At 44.8% G+C, this 16083-nt stretch overlaps 1 protein-coding gene across 1 annotated transcript in view; it reads left to right on the top strand.

Moving 5' to 3' along the window:
* Window positions 1-16083, top strand: part of LOC126355634 (uncharacterized) — a 459686-nt gene that overhangs the window by 318724 nt on the left and 124879 nt on the right. The window contains exon 12 of the mRNA XM_050006000.1: window positions 8982-9237. Within this exon, the coding sequence (XP_049861957.1) occupies window positions 8982-9237 (256 nt within the window). The remainder of the gene's footprint in view (window positions 1-8981; window positions 9238-16083) is intronic.

Below are 16083 nucleotides of genomic sequence, written 5' to 3' on the forward strand. Positions count from 1 at the left end.
GAAAGCTTTTAGCAAGCGGCATCATGCTATGATTGGCTAATGAAGATCTGTTCTTGGTTTAGCGTCTCGCCACGTTCAAATTTTTTTCCCCTAACATTGCCGTTTTTAATAGGTTCTGATGCTTTATTATTAGTTTAATATAAGTATATACTATAATATTTGATGTTATGTAAACATAAGTTCACCTTTTTTGGAGTGAATTTGTTCGATTGGCTTAGTCTACAGGACAACTTGGGCTACTTGTATAAAGACATTTTGCTCAATTTTCTTTTACGTTTGGTAATTTCTGCTACTGGGGAGGAACAGTGATCAAGTAAGAATGATCTTGGGGTTTTACTTAAAGCCGGCCGGGGTGGCCAAGCGGCCCTAGGCACTTCGGTCTGGAACCACGCTATCGCTACGGTTGCACGTTCGAATCCTGCCTCAGACATGGATGTGTGTGATGTCCTTAGGTTAGTTAGGTTTAAATAGTTCTAAGTTCTAGGGGACTGATGACCTCAGAAGTTAAGACCCATAGTGCTCAGAACCATTTTTGTACTAAAATGTGGGAATGATGAAATAATGTTTACTATTGCAAATTTGTATCGCACTGTTTGTAATGGAACTTTTATAATCTTGTGTCCATCCTGATTGGACATGGTGCTTTCCTTTTCCTCCCATGGAAATTGAAGTTTTTATTTGTGTATATTACATATAGACCAACGTGACTAGCATATGTGCAATGGAGGAAATGTGCGTTTGAATGTGGGAATTTTACAAGCGCCCGTCGAGTTAACAGTGTGATTTACTAACTAGAAACATCCCGCAACTGCCACTGGTGTGCATTGCGATCGCATATACCACATTGGGGCGCACGTACCGTATGCACAGGCCGCATCATTTCTGAGCGTTCAGCAGCACGTTGAACTCCGCACGCTCAACGTTGACGTTCGACATCGCGGTCCGTTTGCCGACGGCTTTAGGCCCGTCGCGAGTGCTCCAGAGCGGACACGGCAGGAGCCGGTGCCCCTGTTGTGCTGCGGGCTGCAGGGGCTGCAGGCGGCGCGCCACAGCAAGCAGTCCTTAGGTCTACGTAGTCGTAGCTGCGGCTGCAGCGCCTGACGTGCACCGCTGCGAAAGCTCGCTGTGAACTTGACGTTGTTCAGCCACTCCAGGTGGACACCGGTGCTGCCGTGACTCAACTGGGACGCACGTAGCCGGCCCATTTTGCCTCTGCTGCGAGAGGCCGTGCTCCGGGTCTTGTATTCCTGCCGCAGGGCCAGCCCCCTACTCGGAGAAATGCCTAAGTACAAAAATGTTGAACACGCGCTAACCTATTTAGTTGTGCACTCCCCTGCTGATCATAACATTTTCGGCTTAGACGCCATCAATAGTTTTGAGTTGACAGAAGAGGGCGAAGTAAATTTAATATCTGCCACACTTCCTTTTTCTGACTTCGACGCACTGCGAACGACATATAAGGAAATTTTTTAATCAACTCTCGGAGCGTGCGACTTTAGTCTGAAGCCTTTTGTACTACCAAGAGTTTGCCCACTTCTTTCCAGACATAAGTCGCACAGCTCCAGGACCAATGTGCTGTATCACCAGTTTCCACCAGCCAGCGGGCAATGTCTGTGCTGATGAACAGTCTAACGTTGATCTAAACCTACTGCCTCACGTTGAAGAGTTGTTGTCTAACAGAGGTGGGAGCTACCTTTTCTCTAAAACTGATTTAAAGTGTGTGTACCTCCAACCTTTATGAGACCTCATGTATGCTACTACACTACTGGCCATTAAAATTGCTACACCAAGAAGAAGCGTAGATGTTAAACGGGTATTCATTGGGCAAATAGATTATACTAGAACTGACATGTGATTACATTTTCATGCAATTTGGGTGCATAGATCCTGAGAATTCAGTACGCAGAATCAACCACCTCTGGCCGTAATAATGGCCTTGAAACACCTGGGCATTCAGTCAAACAAGGCTAGGATGGTGTGTACAGGTACAGTTGCCCATGCAGCTTCAACACGATACCACAGTTCATCAAGAGTAGTGACTGGTTTATTGTGACGAGCCAATTGCTCGGCCACCATTGACCACACGTTTTGAATTGGAGAGAGATTTGGGGAATGTGCTGGCCAGGGCAGCAGTCGAACGTTTTCTGGATCCAGAAAGGCCCGTACAGGACTGCTACAAGCGGTCGGGCATTATCCTGCTGAAATGTAGGGTTTCGCAGGGATCGAATGAAGGGTAAAGCTACGGGTCGTAACACATACTAAAGGCAACGTCCACTGTTCAAAGTGCCGTCAATGCAAACAAGAGGTGACCGAGACGTGTAACCAATGCCACCCCATACCATCACGCCGGATGATACGCCAGTATAGTGATGACGAATATCGCTACCAATGTGCGTTCACCGCGATGTCGCCAAACACGGATGCGATCATCATGAAGCTGTAAACACCTGGATTCATCAGAAAAAATGACATTTTGCCATTCGTGCAACCAGGTTCGTGGTTGAGTACACCATCGCAGGTGCTCCTATCTGTGATGCAGCGTCAAGGGTAACCGCAGCCATGGTCTCCGAGCTGATAGTCCATGCTGCTGCAAACGTCGTCGAACTGTTCGTGCAGATGGTTATTGAACGCAGTTTTCCGAAATTCCTTCACCAGGGAAGACGAATGGAATATTCCAGAATTTGAAACACGAACATCTGCTAGCATGAGATTCTTAGAAGTAGATACCTTAGGGGTTGCGAAGCAACTCAAATCGCTTGATACGGGCAAGTCTTCAGGTCCAGATTGTATACCGATTAGGTTCCTTTCAGATTACGCTGATACTATAGCTCCCTACTTAGCACTCATATACAACCGCTCGCTCACTGATAGATCTGTACCTACAGATTGGAAAATTGCGCAGGTCGCACCAGTGTTCAAGAAGGGTAGTAGGAGTAATCCATTTAACTACAGACCTATATCATTGACGTCGGTTTGCAGTAGGGTTTTGGAGCATATACCGTATTCAAACATTATGAATCACCTCGAAGGGAACGATCTATTGACACGTAATCAGCATGGCTTCAGAAAACATCGCTCTTGTGCAACGCAGCTAGCTCTTTATTCGCACGAAGTAATGGCCGCTATCGACAGGGGATCTCAAGTTGATTCCGTATTTCTAGATTTCCGGAAAGCATTTGGCACCGTTCCTCACAAGCGACTTCTAATCAAGCTGCGGAGCTATGGGGTATCGTCTCAGTTGTGCGACTGGATTCGTGATTTCCTGTCAGGAAGGTCGCAGTTCGTAGTAATAGACGGCAAATCATCGAGTAAAACTGAAGTGATATCAGGTGTTCCCCAGGGAAGCGTCCTGGGACCTCTACTGTTCCTGATCTATTTAAATGACCTGGGTGACAATCTGAGCAGTTCTCTTAGACTGTTCGCAGATGATGCTGTAATTTACCGTCTAGTAAGGTCATCCGAAGACCAGTATCAGCTGCAAAGCGATTTAGAAAAGATTGCTGTATGGTGTGTCAGGTGGCAGTTGACGCTAAATAACGAAAAGTGTGAGATGATTCACATGAGTTCCAAAAGAACTCCGTTGGAATTCGATTACTCGATAAATAGTACAATTCTCAAGGCTGTCAATTCAACTAAGTACCTGGGTGTTAAAATTACGAACAACTTCAGTTGGAAGGACCACATAGATAATATTGTCGGGAAGGCGAGCCAAAGGTTGCGTTTCATTGGCAGGACACTTAGAAGATGCAACAAGTCCACTAAAGAGACAGCTTACACTACACTCGTTCGTCCTCTGTTAGAATATTGCTGCGCGGTGTGGGATCCTTACCAGGTGGGATTGACGGAGGACATCGAGAGGGTGCAAAGAAGGGCAGCTCGTTTTGTATTATCGCGTTACAGAGGAGAGAGTGTGGCAGATATGATACACGAGTTGGGATGGAAGTCATTACAGCATAGACGTTTTTCGTCGCGGCGAGAGCTTTTTACGAAATTTCAGTCACCAACTTTCTCTTCCGAATGCGAAAATATTTTGTTGAGCCCAACCTACATAGGTAGGAATGATTATCAAAATAAAATAAGAGAAATCAGAGCTCGAACAGAAAGGTTTAGGTGTTCGTTTTTCCCGCTCGCTGTTCGGGAGTGGAATAGTAGAGAGATAGTATGATTGTTGTTCGATGAACCCTCTGCCAAGCACTTAAATGTGAATTGCAGAGTAGTCATGTAGATGTAGATGTAGATGTAGATGTTGTTGTCTTGCGAACTTCCCCATTTGTTGACTCAGGGATCGAGACGTGGCTGCACGATCCGTTACAGCCATGCGGATAAGATGCCTGTCATCTCGACTGCTAGTGATACGAGGCCGTTGGGATCCAGCACGGCGTTCCGTATTACCCTCCTGAACACACCGTTTCCATATTCTGCTAACAGTCATTGTATCTCGACCAACGCGAGCAGCAATGTCCCCATACGACAAACCGGAATCGCAATAGGCTACAATTCGACCTTTATCAAAGTCGGAAACGTGATGGTACGCATTTCTCCTCCTTACACGAGTCATCACAACAACGTTTTACCAGGCAACGCCGGTCAACTGCTGTTTGTGTATGAGAAATCGGTTGGAAAATTTCCTCATGTCAGCACCTTGTAGGTGTCGCCACCGGCGCCAACCTTGTGTGAATGCTCTGAAAAGCTAATCATTTGCATATCACAGCATCGTCTTTCTGACGGTTAAATTTCGCGTCTGTCGGACGTGTCGCAATTTTAATTGCCAGTAGTGTAGTTTGAAATACGCCGCACGTAGTGTTAAGTTATAAACGCTTACTGTTTGGGGTTGCAAGTACACCCATCATATCCTAAAAGTATGTAGAATAACTTAGAGACGTTACACAAAAGAAATGGGAGCTTGGGAAAGGCACCATGGCTGCATTCGTAGCGATAAAAAGGCGTGCGACACGGATAATGGAGAAGAGATACAGTTAGGTCTGGGCAGACTGAAGCTGTCAAACGGAATGCAGTGAGAATAAGAAACATATACAAAAATCTCTGAATTGTGTTAGAATAGACGTCAAAGAATCCGAATGGTTTATAGCAGGTAGAGGGATTTGGCAAGGAATTGTGCTCTCACCAGTGCATTTTACTATAGTAATGGACATGACAATGAAAGTTCAACACTGGTCAACTGCAGATGATATGAAGATCATAGTGTATGAAGATAATATCATGATTAGTGAAGAAAAGAACAGACACAGAAGAACAATTAAATATTGACAGAGAGTGATTGGAGAAGCAGGCATGGAAATAAGTTTAACAAAAAGTGCAGAATGACAGAAAAAAATAGATAAATGATGCATGCAAATCGCAATGGAAAAATTATTAAATAACAGTATTTCTAATTGGCGTAACGAAGGGAAGCTTGTTTAAAATGCAGATACATTAAGGTAATGTGAATATGTAGCAAACGAAATGCAGTATTAATGATACGCCTCGTCGATCTGACACGTATGTCCAACGTTGGAACGCCACATCAAATGGAACGAGCGCAAAAGGGCAGCTACAGAGAAGGTGAATCAGCGAATGCTGCTCGCTGGAGAGGTTCTGTGTGGCGCACTTACGAAGCAGACTGCGTTTACAATACTTGTGATCCTCAGAAGTGCTACAGTATTTGACACCCATACCTGGCTGGATTAAAGATATTGTTGCAGTTCGTAGGTGTTCTCCAAGATTTGTTACCTATTGCTTCACTCAGCACCAGAACCTAATGGTTATCCTTCTTGAACTTTGATGGGAAACTTTGAAGGGAAAAATGCAAATTTTTGGGACAAGTTTATCAAATTTAGAAAACCATCATTTACGATACACTGCAGAATAATTCTGCTACCTTTGGCACTCGTCTTGCATAAGTACTACAATGCAAAAATAAGTATGTTAAGACTTGCACAGAAGGAAAAAGGTTATCACCCTTAGGCATGCGCTGTAGAGCAGGCGCGAACCAGGAGTACGCTATGGGGGAGGGGGAGTGATGGGTTCCTGCCAATCCCCCCCACCCGTCCTCCCTCCGTGAGATAGCAGTTCACTAAAAACACTTACGTCTGTACGTATGTCAATTTCGAAATTCTGCCTTTCTTTTTGGTTCAAATGTATGTGAAATCGTATGTTCAAAACTGCAGCCATAAACATTGTTTTACCGTTTACAGGACGTTGGCTTCCACTGATATTCAAAAATGTTCAAATGTGTGTGAAATCTTATGGAACTTAACTGCTAAGGTCATCAGTCCCTAAGCTTACAGCCTAATTAACCTAAATTATCCTAAGGATGAACACACACACCCATGCCCGAGGGAGGACTCGAACCTCCGCCGGGACCAGCCGCTCAGTCCATGACTGCAGCGCCTAAGACCGCTCGGCTAATCCCGCGCGGCTTTCTTTTTGGTGATTGGTACGTTTGATCTGAGAATCTGATGCTTCATCGTTGGAGGATGCTCTCCATTGTCTCCAGGTATGCTATCAGATCGTCTTCTTGTTTTGCAGTGAACACGTTTTTAAATTTTTCATCTCATATACGAACTCTGTAGTTGGGATTAGCTTCAGCTTTACGATCGGATCTTTCCAACGTTGATTTCATTACCTTAAATTACTTAGATGCTTTTAAAACTCCCATTTCAGAAGACAGAATGGCTGAAACTGCTATTTCCGTTGATCCCACTGCTAATTTTCAATGTAAATTTACACCAACTGGAAAAGAAAGAAGGAAAAAATACACAATTTGAAATCTGCCTGCATCAGAAAGTGAATGGCCAGAGTGGGACACCACCTCGTTCTTCCGCGTCCCGTTCCGCCCCAGGAGCACGTGTCAGGTTAACAACTTTTTTTGGAGCATAACAGGTGACGGACTTAAGCGTATTATACAACCAACGTATAGCGAGCGGCATACGCTTTAAGATCATATGCTATTTAATGGCGTAATATTAACAATTTATAGGCACCATGCGTTCAAAATTCACCAAAAGTTATAAAAGCAGAGCTGGAAACGTGAAGGACGACTGTTCACTTACAAGCTGCACTCCACAAACCAAATGAAATCGGCTGCCGTGCCTTCCTTTCAGTTGAGACATGGTCATAGGTCATCTGTAGGAGAAGCCGCAGCACTCTCCCGTCCAGAACACGATGCAGCCGAGTCGTGCGCCGCTAGCCCGTTTTGTCCCGAGTTCCCTAAAACTAAGATCTTAAAGAAAGTGTTTAGATTTTAACTGGATCTAATTGTGAGCTAAACAAAGTCCTGTAAACTACATTTGGTTAATAACAAATGTAAGTTCGATGTCTGACTGAAGGTAATGCCAAAAATCAAGGAATTATGAAGATTGAGCCAACTTCTCTAGTCTTTGCGTCAGATGCGAACGCCCTCTAGAAGACAGTCATTACGTATTCTGCACTATATGAAGGTTGCCGTTGTGGCCGCAACTAGTTATGACTGTATCCTAAAAAAATGAATGCGTCGGAAAATAAACAAAACAGGTTTATCGCTATTACATTTCTTAAATCAATTACATGACACAAGAAGTCCTTAAATTTTCGGAAAATGGTTTTTCTAATAATGCCTTTCTCTTATATGCAACATCTTGCAAGTTATCTTGCAGTGATGTTCTAAGCACAGATATAAGCTAAGTTTTATTGTTGTATAAAAATATTTTATATATTTTACAGATAATATTATTAAACTATCAAACTAATCATCTTCAGCAGATTGTGTGGTGGTGATGGGAAACTGTATTTGGCTGGGCGCTGCGAGCAGTGCGGTGGAGGGGAGGGTAACAAATTACTACCAGACCCTGCCCCAGAACCGAACCATAGACCCACACCTACTGTACTTTCGCTTATGAAATGTAAATGTGACACCTTGTATACAGGTCTCCTATCTGTGAATACTGGGTGATCAAAAGTCAGTATAAATTTGAAAACTTAATAAACCACGGAATAATGTAGATAGAGAGGTAAAAATTGACACACATGCTTGGAATTACATGGGGTTTTATTAGAACAAGAAAAAAGTATTGCTAGCCGCGTGAAAGATCTCTTGCGCGCGTCGTTTGGTGATGATCGTGCGCTCAGCCGCCACTGTCGTCATGCTTGGCCTCCCAGGTCCCCAGACCTCATTCCGTACGATTACTGGCTTTGGGGTTACCTGAAGTCGCAAGTGTATCGTGATTGACCGACATCTCTAGGGATGCTGAAAGACAACGTCCGACGCCAATGCCTCACCATAATTTCGGACATGCTTTACAGTGCTGTTGACAACATTATTCCTCGACTACAGCTATTGTTGAGGAATGATGGTGGACATATTGAGCATTTCCTGTAAAGAACATCATCTTTGCTTTGTCTTGCTATGTTATGCTAATTATTGCTAGTCTGATCAGATGAAGCGCCATCTGTCGGTCATTTTTTGAACTTTTGTATTTTTTTGGTTCTAATAAAATCCCATGTCATTCCAAGCATGTGTGTCAATTTGTACCTCTCTATCTACATTATTCGGTGATTTATTCAGTTTTCAAATTTATACTGACTTTTTGATCACCTGGTACATTGAACTCTGGGTCCAGTACATAGTTACTGTCAAACGCGTTCGCTTTCACAGTCACTATACCCTAATAAGTGAGTGAATGAACTTTTACTATTTCTGTATTCCTTCGAAATAACCACCGGGACTGCCATTTCATTTTCTGTTCCCTGCTCGCTTTTCTTCTAATTATTCTCGGATATCTCGTAAACTTCTTGGCAATGAGTGTAGTGCCTACTCAATAACTTTGGAAGAGTAATTTTGGTACGGAGCAACTACTGAGTGTGCATTGTACGGAGAACGACTTCATGAGAAGTGATGTTTCTGAATCACTACTTCTTCTAAGCGTCCATGCAACACAGTCAAATTCCTTTGTTCTCGTGGCATTTGGTGGAAGAATTGCGCGTATATATTTATGCACCGGCAGGTGTGCACGGAGCCGGCAGCGGACACAGGGGCGGTGCTGCGTCTGGAGGCGAGCCGGGGGCGGCGGTGGGCGGCCGAGGCGGCGGGGGCGGCGCGCGCGCTCTCCGCCGGCGTCACGGCGGGGCTTCCCCTGGTACTGGCGCCGGCGCCCGGCCGCGTTCTGCGCCTGCGCGTCGCGCTGCCGCCCTGCGCGGTCGACGTCGCCACCGTGGGCCGGACCGGACGCGCCGCATCCGCCGCCACTGCCTCCACAGCAGGTAAGGCGACTTAACTGCGGCAAGTGGCAAGTAGTATGGGCAAGGGATGGGGGAAAACCGACTTGTATTTTAGATCTGAACAATCAGTATTCTTCGGTATTTTACCGGGTCCCGCAAGAGTTCGGGTAATGCATGTGAATCCGCACAGAAGAAAGTCAATGGCCGGTTAGCGCTAACGACACTCCTGGAAATTGAAATAAGAACACCGTGAATTCATTGTCCCAGGAAGGGGAAACTTTATTGACACATTCCTGGGGTCAGATACATCACATGATCACACTGACAGAACCACAGGCACATAGACACAGGCAACAGAGCATGCACAATGTCGGCACTAGTACAGTGTATATCCACCTATCGCAGCAATGCAGGCTGCTATTCTCCCATGGAGACGATCGTAGAGATGCTGGATGTAGTCCTGTGGAACGGCTTGCCATGCCATTTCCACCTGGCGCCTCAGTTGGACCAGAATTCGTGCTGGACGTGCAGACCGCGTGAGACGACGCTTCATCCAGTCCCAAACATGCTCAATGGGGGACAGATCCGGAGATCTTGCTAACCAGGGTAGTTGACTTACACCTTCTAGAGCACGTCGGGTGGCACGGGATACATGCGGACGTGCATTGTCCTGTTGGAACAGCAAGTTCCCTTGCCGGTCTCGGAATGGTAGAACGATGGGTTCGATGACGGTTTGGATGTACCGTGCACTATTCAGTGTCCCCTCGACGATCACCAGAGGTGTACGGCCAGTGTAGGAGATCGCTCCCCACACCATGATGCCGGGTGTTGGCCCTGTGTGCCTCGGTCGTATGCAGTCCTGATTGTGGCGTTCACCTGCACGGCGCCAAACACACATACGACCATCATTGGCACCCAGGCAGAAGCGACTCTCATCGCTGAAGACGACACGTCTCCATTCGTCCCTCCATTCACGCCTGTCGCGACACCACTGGAGGCGAACTGCACGATGTTGGGGCGTGAGCGGAAGACGGCCTAACGGTGTGCGGGACCGTAGCCCAGCTTCATGGAGACGGTTGCGAATGGTCCTCGCCGATACCCCAGGAGCAACAGTGTCCCTAATTTGCTGGGAAGTGGCGGTGCGGTCCCCTACGGCACTGCGAAGGATCCTATGGTCTTGGCGTGCATCCGTGCGTCGCTGCGGTCCGGTCCCTGGTCGGTTCACGTCCACGCTGTCGCGGCATGCTACCAGTGTTAAAGACTGCGATGGAGCTCCGCATGCCACGGCAAACTGGATGGCACTGACGGCGGCGGTGCACAAATGCTGAGCAGCTAGCGCCATTCGACGGCCAACACCGCGATTCCTGGTGTGTCCGCTGTGCCGTGCGTGTGATCATCGCTTGTACAGCCCTCTCGCAGTGTCCGGAGCAAGTATGGTGGGTCTGACACACCGGTGTCGATGTGTTCTTTTTTCCATTTCCAGGAGTGTATATCAACGCCTACTGGCACTTTAGGGTCTTGATTTAATTATCAAAAATTGTTTCAAATCGCTCTGAGCACTATGGGACTTAACATCTGAGGTCATCAGTCAGCTAGAACTTAGAACTACTTAAACCTAACTAACTTAAGGGCATCACACACACCCATACCCCAGGCAGGATTCGAACCTGAGACCGTAGCAGCAGCGTGGTTCCGGACTGAAGCGCCTAGAACCGCCCGGCCACCGCGGACGGCTTTAGTTATCATTCACTAAAATAAAGTTCCTGAACCTTATTTATCATCCTTTAGCAGGGACTATCCGTAATGTCCAAACAGTGGTATCATCCACGATTGTATGAATTTTTAGCAGAGTTTCAAGGAATTAGAATCAACAGGAGAATCCTGGTGTTCTTTTGTAGTATTCAGTCTCTTATCACTTTTCGAATAAAGCAGCAAATGGCGGACAGACTAAGTTTTCCTTTACTTACGTACTGCATTTAATATTGTGATCCTATGTGTCTTGAAACTGGTTGAATCAAATCTTTTTAATGTTCCTTCCATTTCTACATTATACAATGGGATTAAAAAACAAAACAAAATATGCTATTTCAGAAACGGATTATTTTGATATGTTTTAATAGCAATGTTAAACTGGCATGGCAGAAAATCGATATAACCAAAAACCGGTTGTTTCAGCGATAACCGCCTTCCCTAGTGTGGTCTGCGCACCCTGTCACCATCTTTGCTGCAGCCGAGTAATGTGGACTGTGTAAGGGTGGATGGATGCTTGGGTGGACTCAAGGATATGTGCATTTAAGTTTGAGGGCCTGTTCTCTATACATTGGTACGAGTAGTCATTGTTAAAATTAAAAAAAAAAATACTTTCTATCTAATAAGTCAGCCATTGAAATATCGCAGATCCGTTCGTTCTCCAGTACCTCTTCGGTCATAGTCTTATGACACATACAAGGTGCGTCCAAAAATATGGTGAATGGTTTTAGAAAATGAAGGAAACAACAATTACAAAGAAATTACCTTAAGTGGCCTTCGGAAATCCACCATTAGTTACAACAAACTTATGACATCTGCTGTGGATATGTCAGCAAACGCTTCTAATGCAATCGCTCATTGTGGTCACGCGTTGTTTGATATGCAAGTCATCACAGGAGATAAGACTTAGTAGTACCCACACTATCCAGAGACCAAGCGACAGTCAATGGCATAGTCTTAATCGCCTTCCAAAACAATTCAACTCACAAATTCAAGATTAAGACGATGTTGATCGTTTTTTTCGACAGCAACCACTCGGTCAATCATTGCTAAGTGTGTTGTTGCTAATGGTGATTACTCTGAAGGCCAATTACGGTATTTTTTCGTAATTATTATTTCCTTTATTGTTTAAGAATAATAACTGAGCTTTTCAGACGAACCTTCTGTAGAGCATTAGCAAAACAGTTTATTGAATTAATAAGGCTGCACAATCCTGCAATAAAAATGCTGTACCAACCATCCTGAAACACATGAAAATCTTCATCCAATGACACAGGGTGCGAGTTCTGACGCCACACACAACTGACGGCAGTAATTTAGATGCTGTCTCACGATCACCTAAAATGGAGGTTAGGTCTCTCAGTATACCAAATGTCATGTAATATGCTACTTCACAAACTCTGCGTTCTAGTGGATCTTAGAGCCTAAAAGATACAGCAGTTGGACAAAAATCGAAACACCACGAGGAATGCAGATGCTAGCAAAGCAGTATTCAGTGTCGTATTTGACTATGACTGCATCTGTGCAGTGTCTTCAATTAGTTAATAGTGTCGGTAGCAGTCAAAAACGTGTTTCGTGTAGTTATGAGTTCATTACGTCAGAGCTATGTCGATTCGAACGTGGCAAATTGTTGGTGCTAGTATGGTGGGTGCTTCCGTATGTGAGGTGGCATAAGTGTTTGGTGTTTCCAGAAACACTGTATCAGAGTTTTACATCGCACACACCAGTCACTAAGACTGAGTGCAGACGAAAGTATGTGTCGAGTGATCGTGACAGATGGTGACTGCAGAGGAGTGCGACGAAAAATAAGAAGGCGTCAGCTGCTACAGCCACTACAGAACTGAATATCGCTCTCGCGAAAACTGCCAGCACCAAAACAACCTGAATGGAGCTCTTGAAGCAGGGAACTGCAGGGCGGGATGGAATTCCAAAAGCACTTATCAGATAACGAAAATGCCCGTGTTACGAAAATGTAGTGCCAAAGGCATAAAAACTGAACTATGTTACAATGGAGGAATGTCACTTGGTAGGATAAGTCTTTTTTTACACGCTTTCAAACTTCTTACAGAGTTTACGTTCCAACAGTGAAGCATGTTCGGGATTTGGTGATAAGTTTGGCAGCCATAGAGAGGTATTCGAAGTTACTCTGCAAAATCACGTTACTGCTGTCATAGCGGCCCCTTATCAGTTAGAGGGCCCACACAACAGAAAAGCAAGGCGGGTTGCCGACCTCCCTTCAAGAGCTCAGACTACAACTTCACCAGTGGATGTAAACAACAACAGACTTAACGTATAAACACAGGATTATTTCGTGAAAAGTCATGTGACAGAGATCCACCAATTAAAACTAAAGTGACTATGTGTAGCTCACTGCCAAATAGGTTCTATAAGCATGCCAACAAAGTCAGACTGGCAGTGTGTACCTACAGCTGGGAAAGCTCTGGCCAATGCCTACGCTGCCTCTAGCTAGCATAGGAGACACTCACTGTAGCCTTCAGTAGCAAGTTGTACCTTTGTAATTGTGCAGAGTAGTATTTCGGTTGTTATTTTCTTTTCATTGTCTTGTAGTCTTATGTGGTTTAGTCACCACAAGAATTTTTCTGCTTCTTGTTGTTCTTGCATTTGGAAATTAGTACACACCACAAAGGCGTTTTAGTTACAATAAAGTGTGATCAAACTTGATCGGTACTTCTTTCCTGCCGACTGCAGGACACTACAACTGCCATCGATAGTGACCATCTGGGCTGAACAGCTCCATCTCATGATACAGTGTCTGCTCCTCATTGCAGATGCTGTGTTGCAAGACTGTCAGGATGCATTGTCTGGGACTAGTTTTGTGAGAGGCAGGATGAGCTGTCACATCTGCCCTGGCCACCATAACCACCACATCTCAGTGTTGTTGAGCCTTTGTGACCCACTTTCGAGAGAAGGCTGCATGACCATTATCCACTTTCATCATCGTTACCTGGACCTGCAGCATTTCTGCTGGAAGCTTGGTATAAGATTAACTTAAAACACCTAATTTTTTCATAGATAGACAAGGTTGGACACCATGGCTGATATAGTAAAATAAATTGTTGATGGTGAACAACAACCAGCAACAAATTGATCTTAGGTTATATTATTCAAAAAGTATCATTACTGGTTTCAGGTATTTTACAATTCATCATCAGGCGGTTTTTTCATGTTTTCATCAATACAGATTATACCCTGTTTTCCTGTGAGTTGCCCTAGGATAAACAATAATTTACTAATTACAAACGTGTAACCAAAATGTTTTTGTTACATATTTGTTGAATGATTTCTTGCAGCCTTCAGCTGAAATTTTCTTTATTTCCTGTACGGTTGTACAATTTCAGCCTTAGGCCATTTTCAAGTATCAAGTTTCATACATTGGATACATTAGTGTCACTTGTGATTTTGATACCTTTAATCACATTACTACTTGCGAGGAAATTTGTGCATATAATGGCGCACTTACATAGATCTTGGTGCGGCAGTAATCAAACAGATTTCATAATGTAAGTCTCCTACCGTCGAACAAACGGGAGGAACAAGAAGGGACATAGGGAAAACGATTCTTTGCCGAGCCAGTTCATCTCTTTGTTTACATTTCTTCAGTACACTTTCAGATTAACATGGAACCACCTTTCTCATTCGCTCTGTATGCTGACGGTGAGTGAATAACTCTTTTTCTATTTAGAAATGTTAAAATTCAAAACCAGCTCAGATTTCATACAGTCACATAATATCAATATTCTGTTAGAAAGGTCCGTACCTTAAATCCCTGCCATTCTGGTGAAGCTACAAATCATCACCTTTATGTGTCACAAACACTCATTTTCTTTTGATGGCTCACCTGAAATCCGTTTTCAATTACTTCTTGGCCTTTACAATATTTCAAATTCATTCCTTCATACATACTTTCATCACAAAATAACACACACACACACACACACACAAACACACACACACTGTTCACCAGAACATTAGGACCATCTAGGCATGTTTCTGGACGGAGTTGGCATCACATCAGCATACACAGTCACCTAATTCACGTAAAGTCCGGGGAGGAGGGCGATGAGCTGTGATGCCTCGTTCAGTCATAACCCAGACGTATTAGACCTGGTTCAGATCTGGCGAATTGGGGGGTCAGTATATAAACTGTGTTCCTCGAACCATTCCATCACACTCCTGGTCACGTGACATGGGACATTATCTTGCTGAAAAATGTCACTACCATCGAGAAACATGATCGTCATGAAGGTGTGTACGTGGTTTGCAACCACCACATAATAATCCTTGGCCATCGTGGTGCCTTGCAGACGCTCCATTGGATCCATGGATGCCCACATGAATATTTCCCATAGCTTAATGGAAACGCCACCAGCTAGTCTCCTTCCGACGGTACAGTTGTCAAAGAGCTGTTCCCCTGGAAGACGACGGATTCGCCCTCCCCCTTACCCCGTTGGCATGATGAAGATGGTTTGGGGATTCATCAGACTACGCATCGCTTCGCCAGTGCACAAAAGTCCAGTGCTGATGACCATGTGTCCATTTCATTCATAGTTGCTGATGTCGCGGTGTTAACATTGTCACTTGCATGGGTTGTTGGCTGTAAATGCCAGTTTTTAGGAGTGTTTGGTGAACTGTGTGCTCAGATACACTTGTACTCTGCCCAACATTAAAGTGTGATGTTAGTGCCCGCACAGATAGTCGCCTGTCCTGTCTTTCCAGTCTGCCCAGCCTACGACATCTGACACCTGTAATGAGCGTTGGCCATCCAACCCCATAATGTCTGCAAATGGGTTCACCTAAGTTTCGCCACATGTTGCAGACACTCACCACAGCACTCCTTGACCACCCGACAAGTCAAGGAGTTTTCGAAACTCTCGTGCCAAGGCCCAGGGCCTTCACAATCTGCTCTCGGCACGTCTTCCCCACTCTACAAACGGACAGCACGATCACTGATACTGCATGCACCGTACGTGTCTCTGACTAGCAATCATTTCTCTCTAGATGACGCTGCTATCGTCTGGATGGGTTTATGTCGATAGTAGGTCGATGGTCGTAATGTTCTGTCTGACCAGTGTAAATCTGGATGTAGTATGCAGACTGGTAGAGTAACAGTGAGCAATC

This window comes from Schistocerca gregaria, chromosome 3 (assembly GCF_023897955.1).
Source record: "Schistocerca gregaria isolate iqSchGreg1 chromosome 3, iqSchGreg1.2, whole genome shotgun sequence".
In the NCBI taxonomy this organism is placed as follows: Eukaryota; Metazoa; Arthropoda; class Insecta; order Orthoptera; family Acrididae; genus Schistocerca; species Schistocerca gregaria.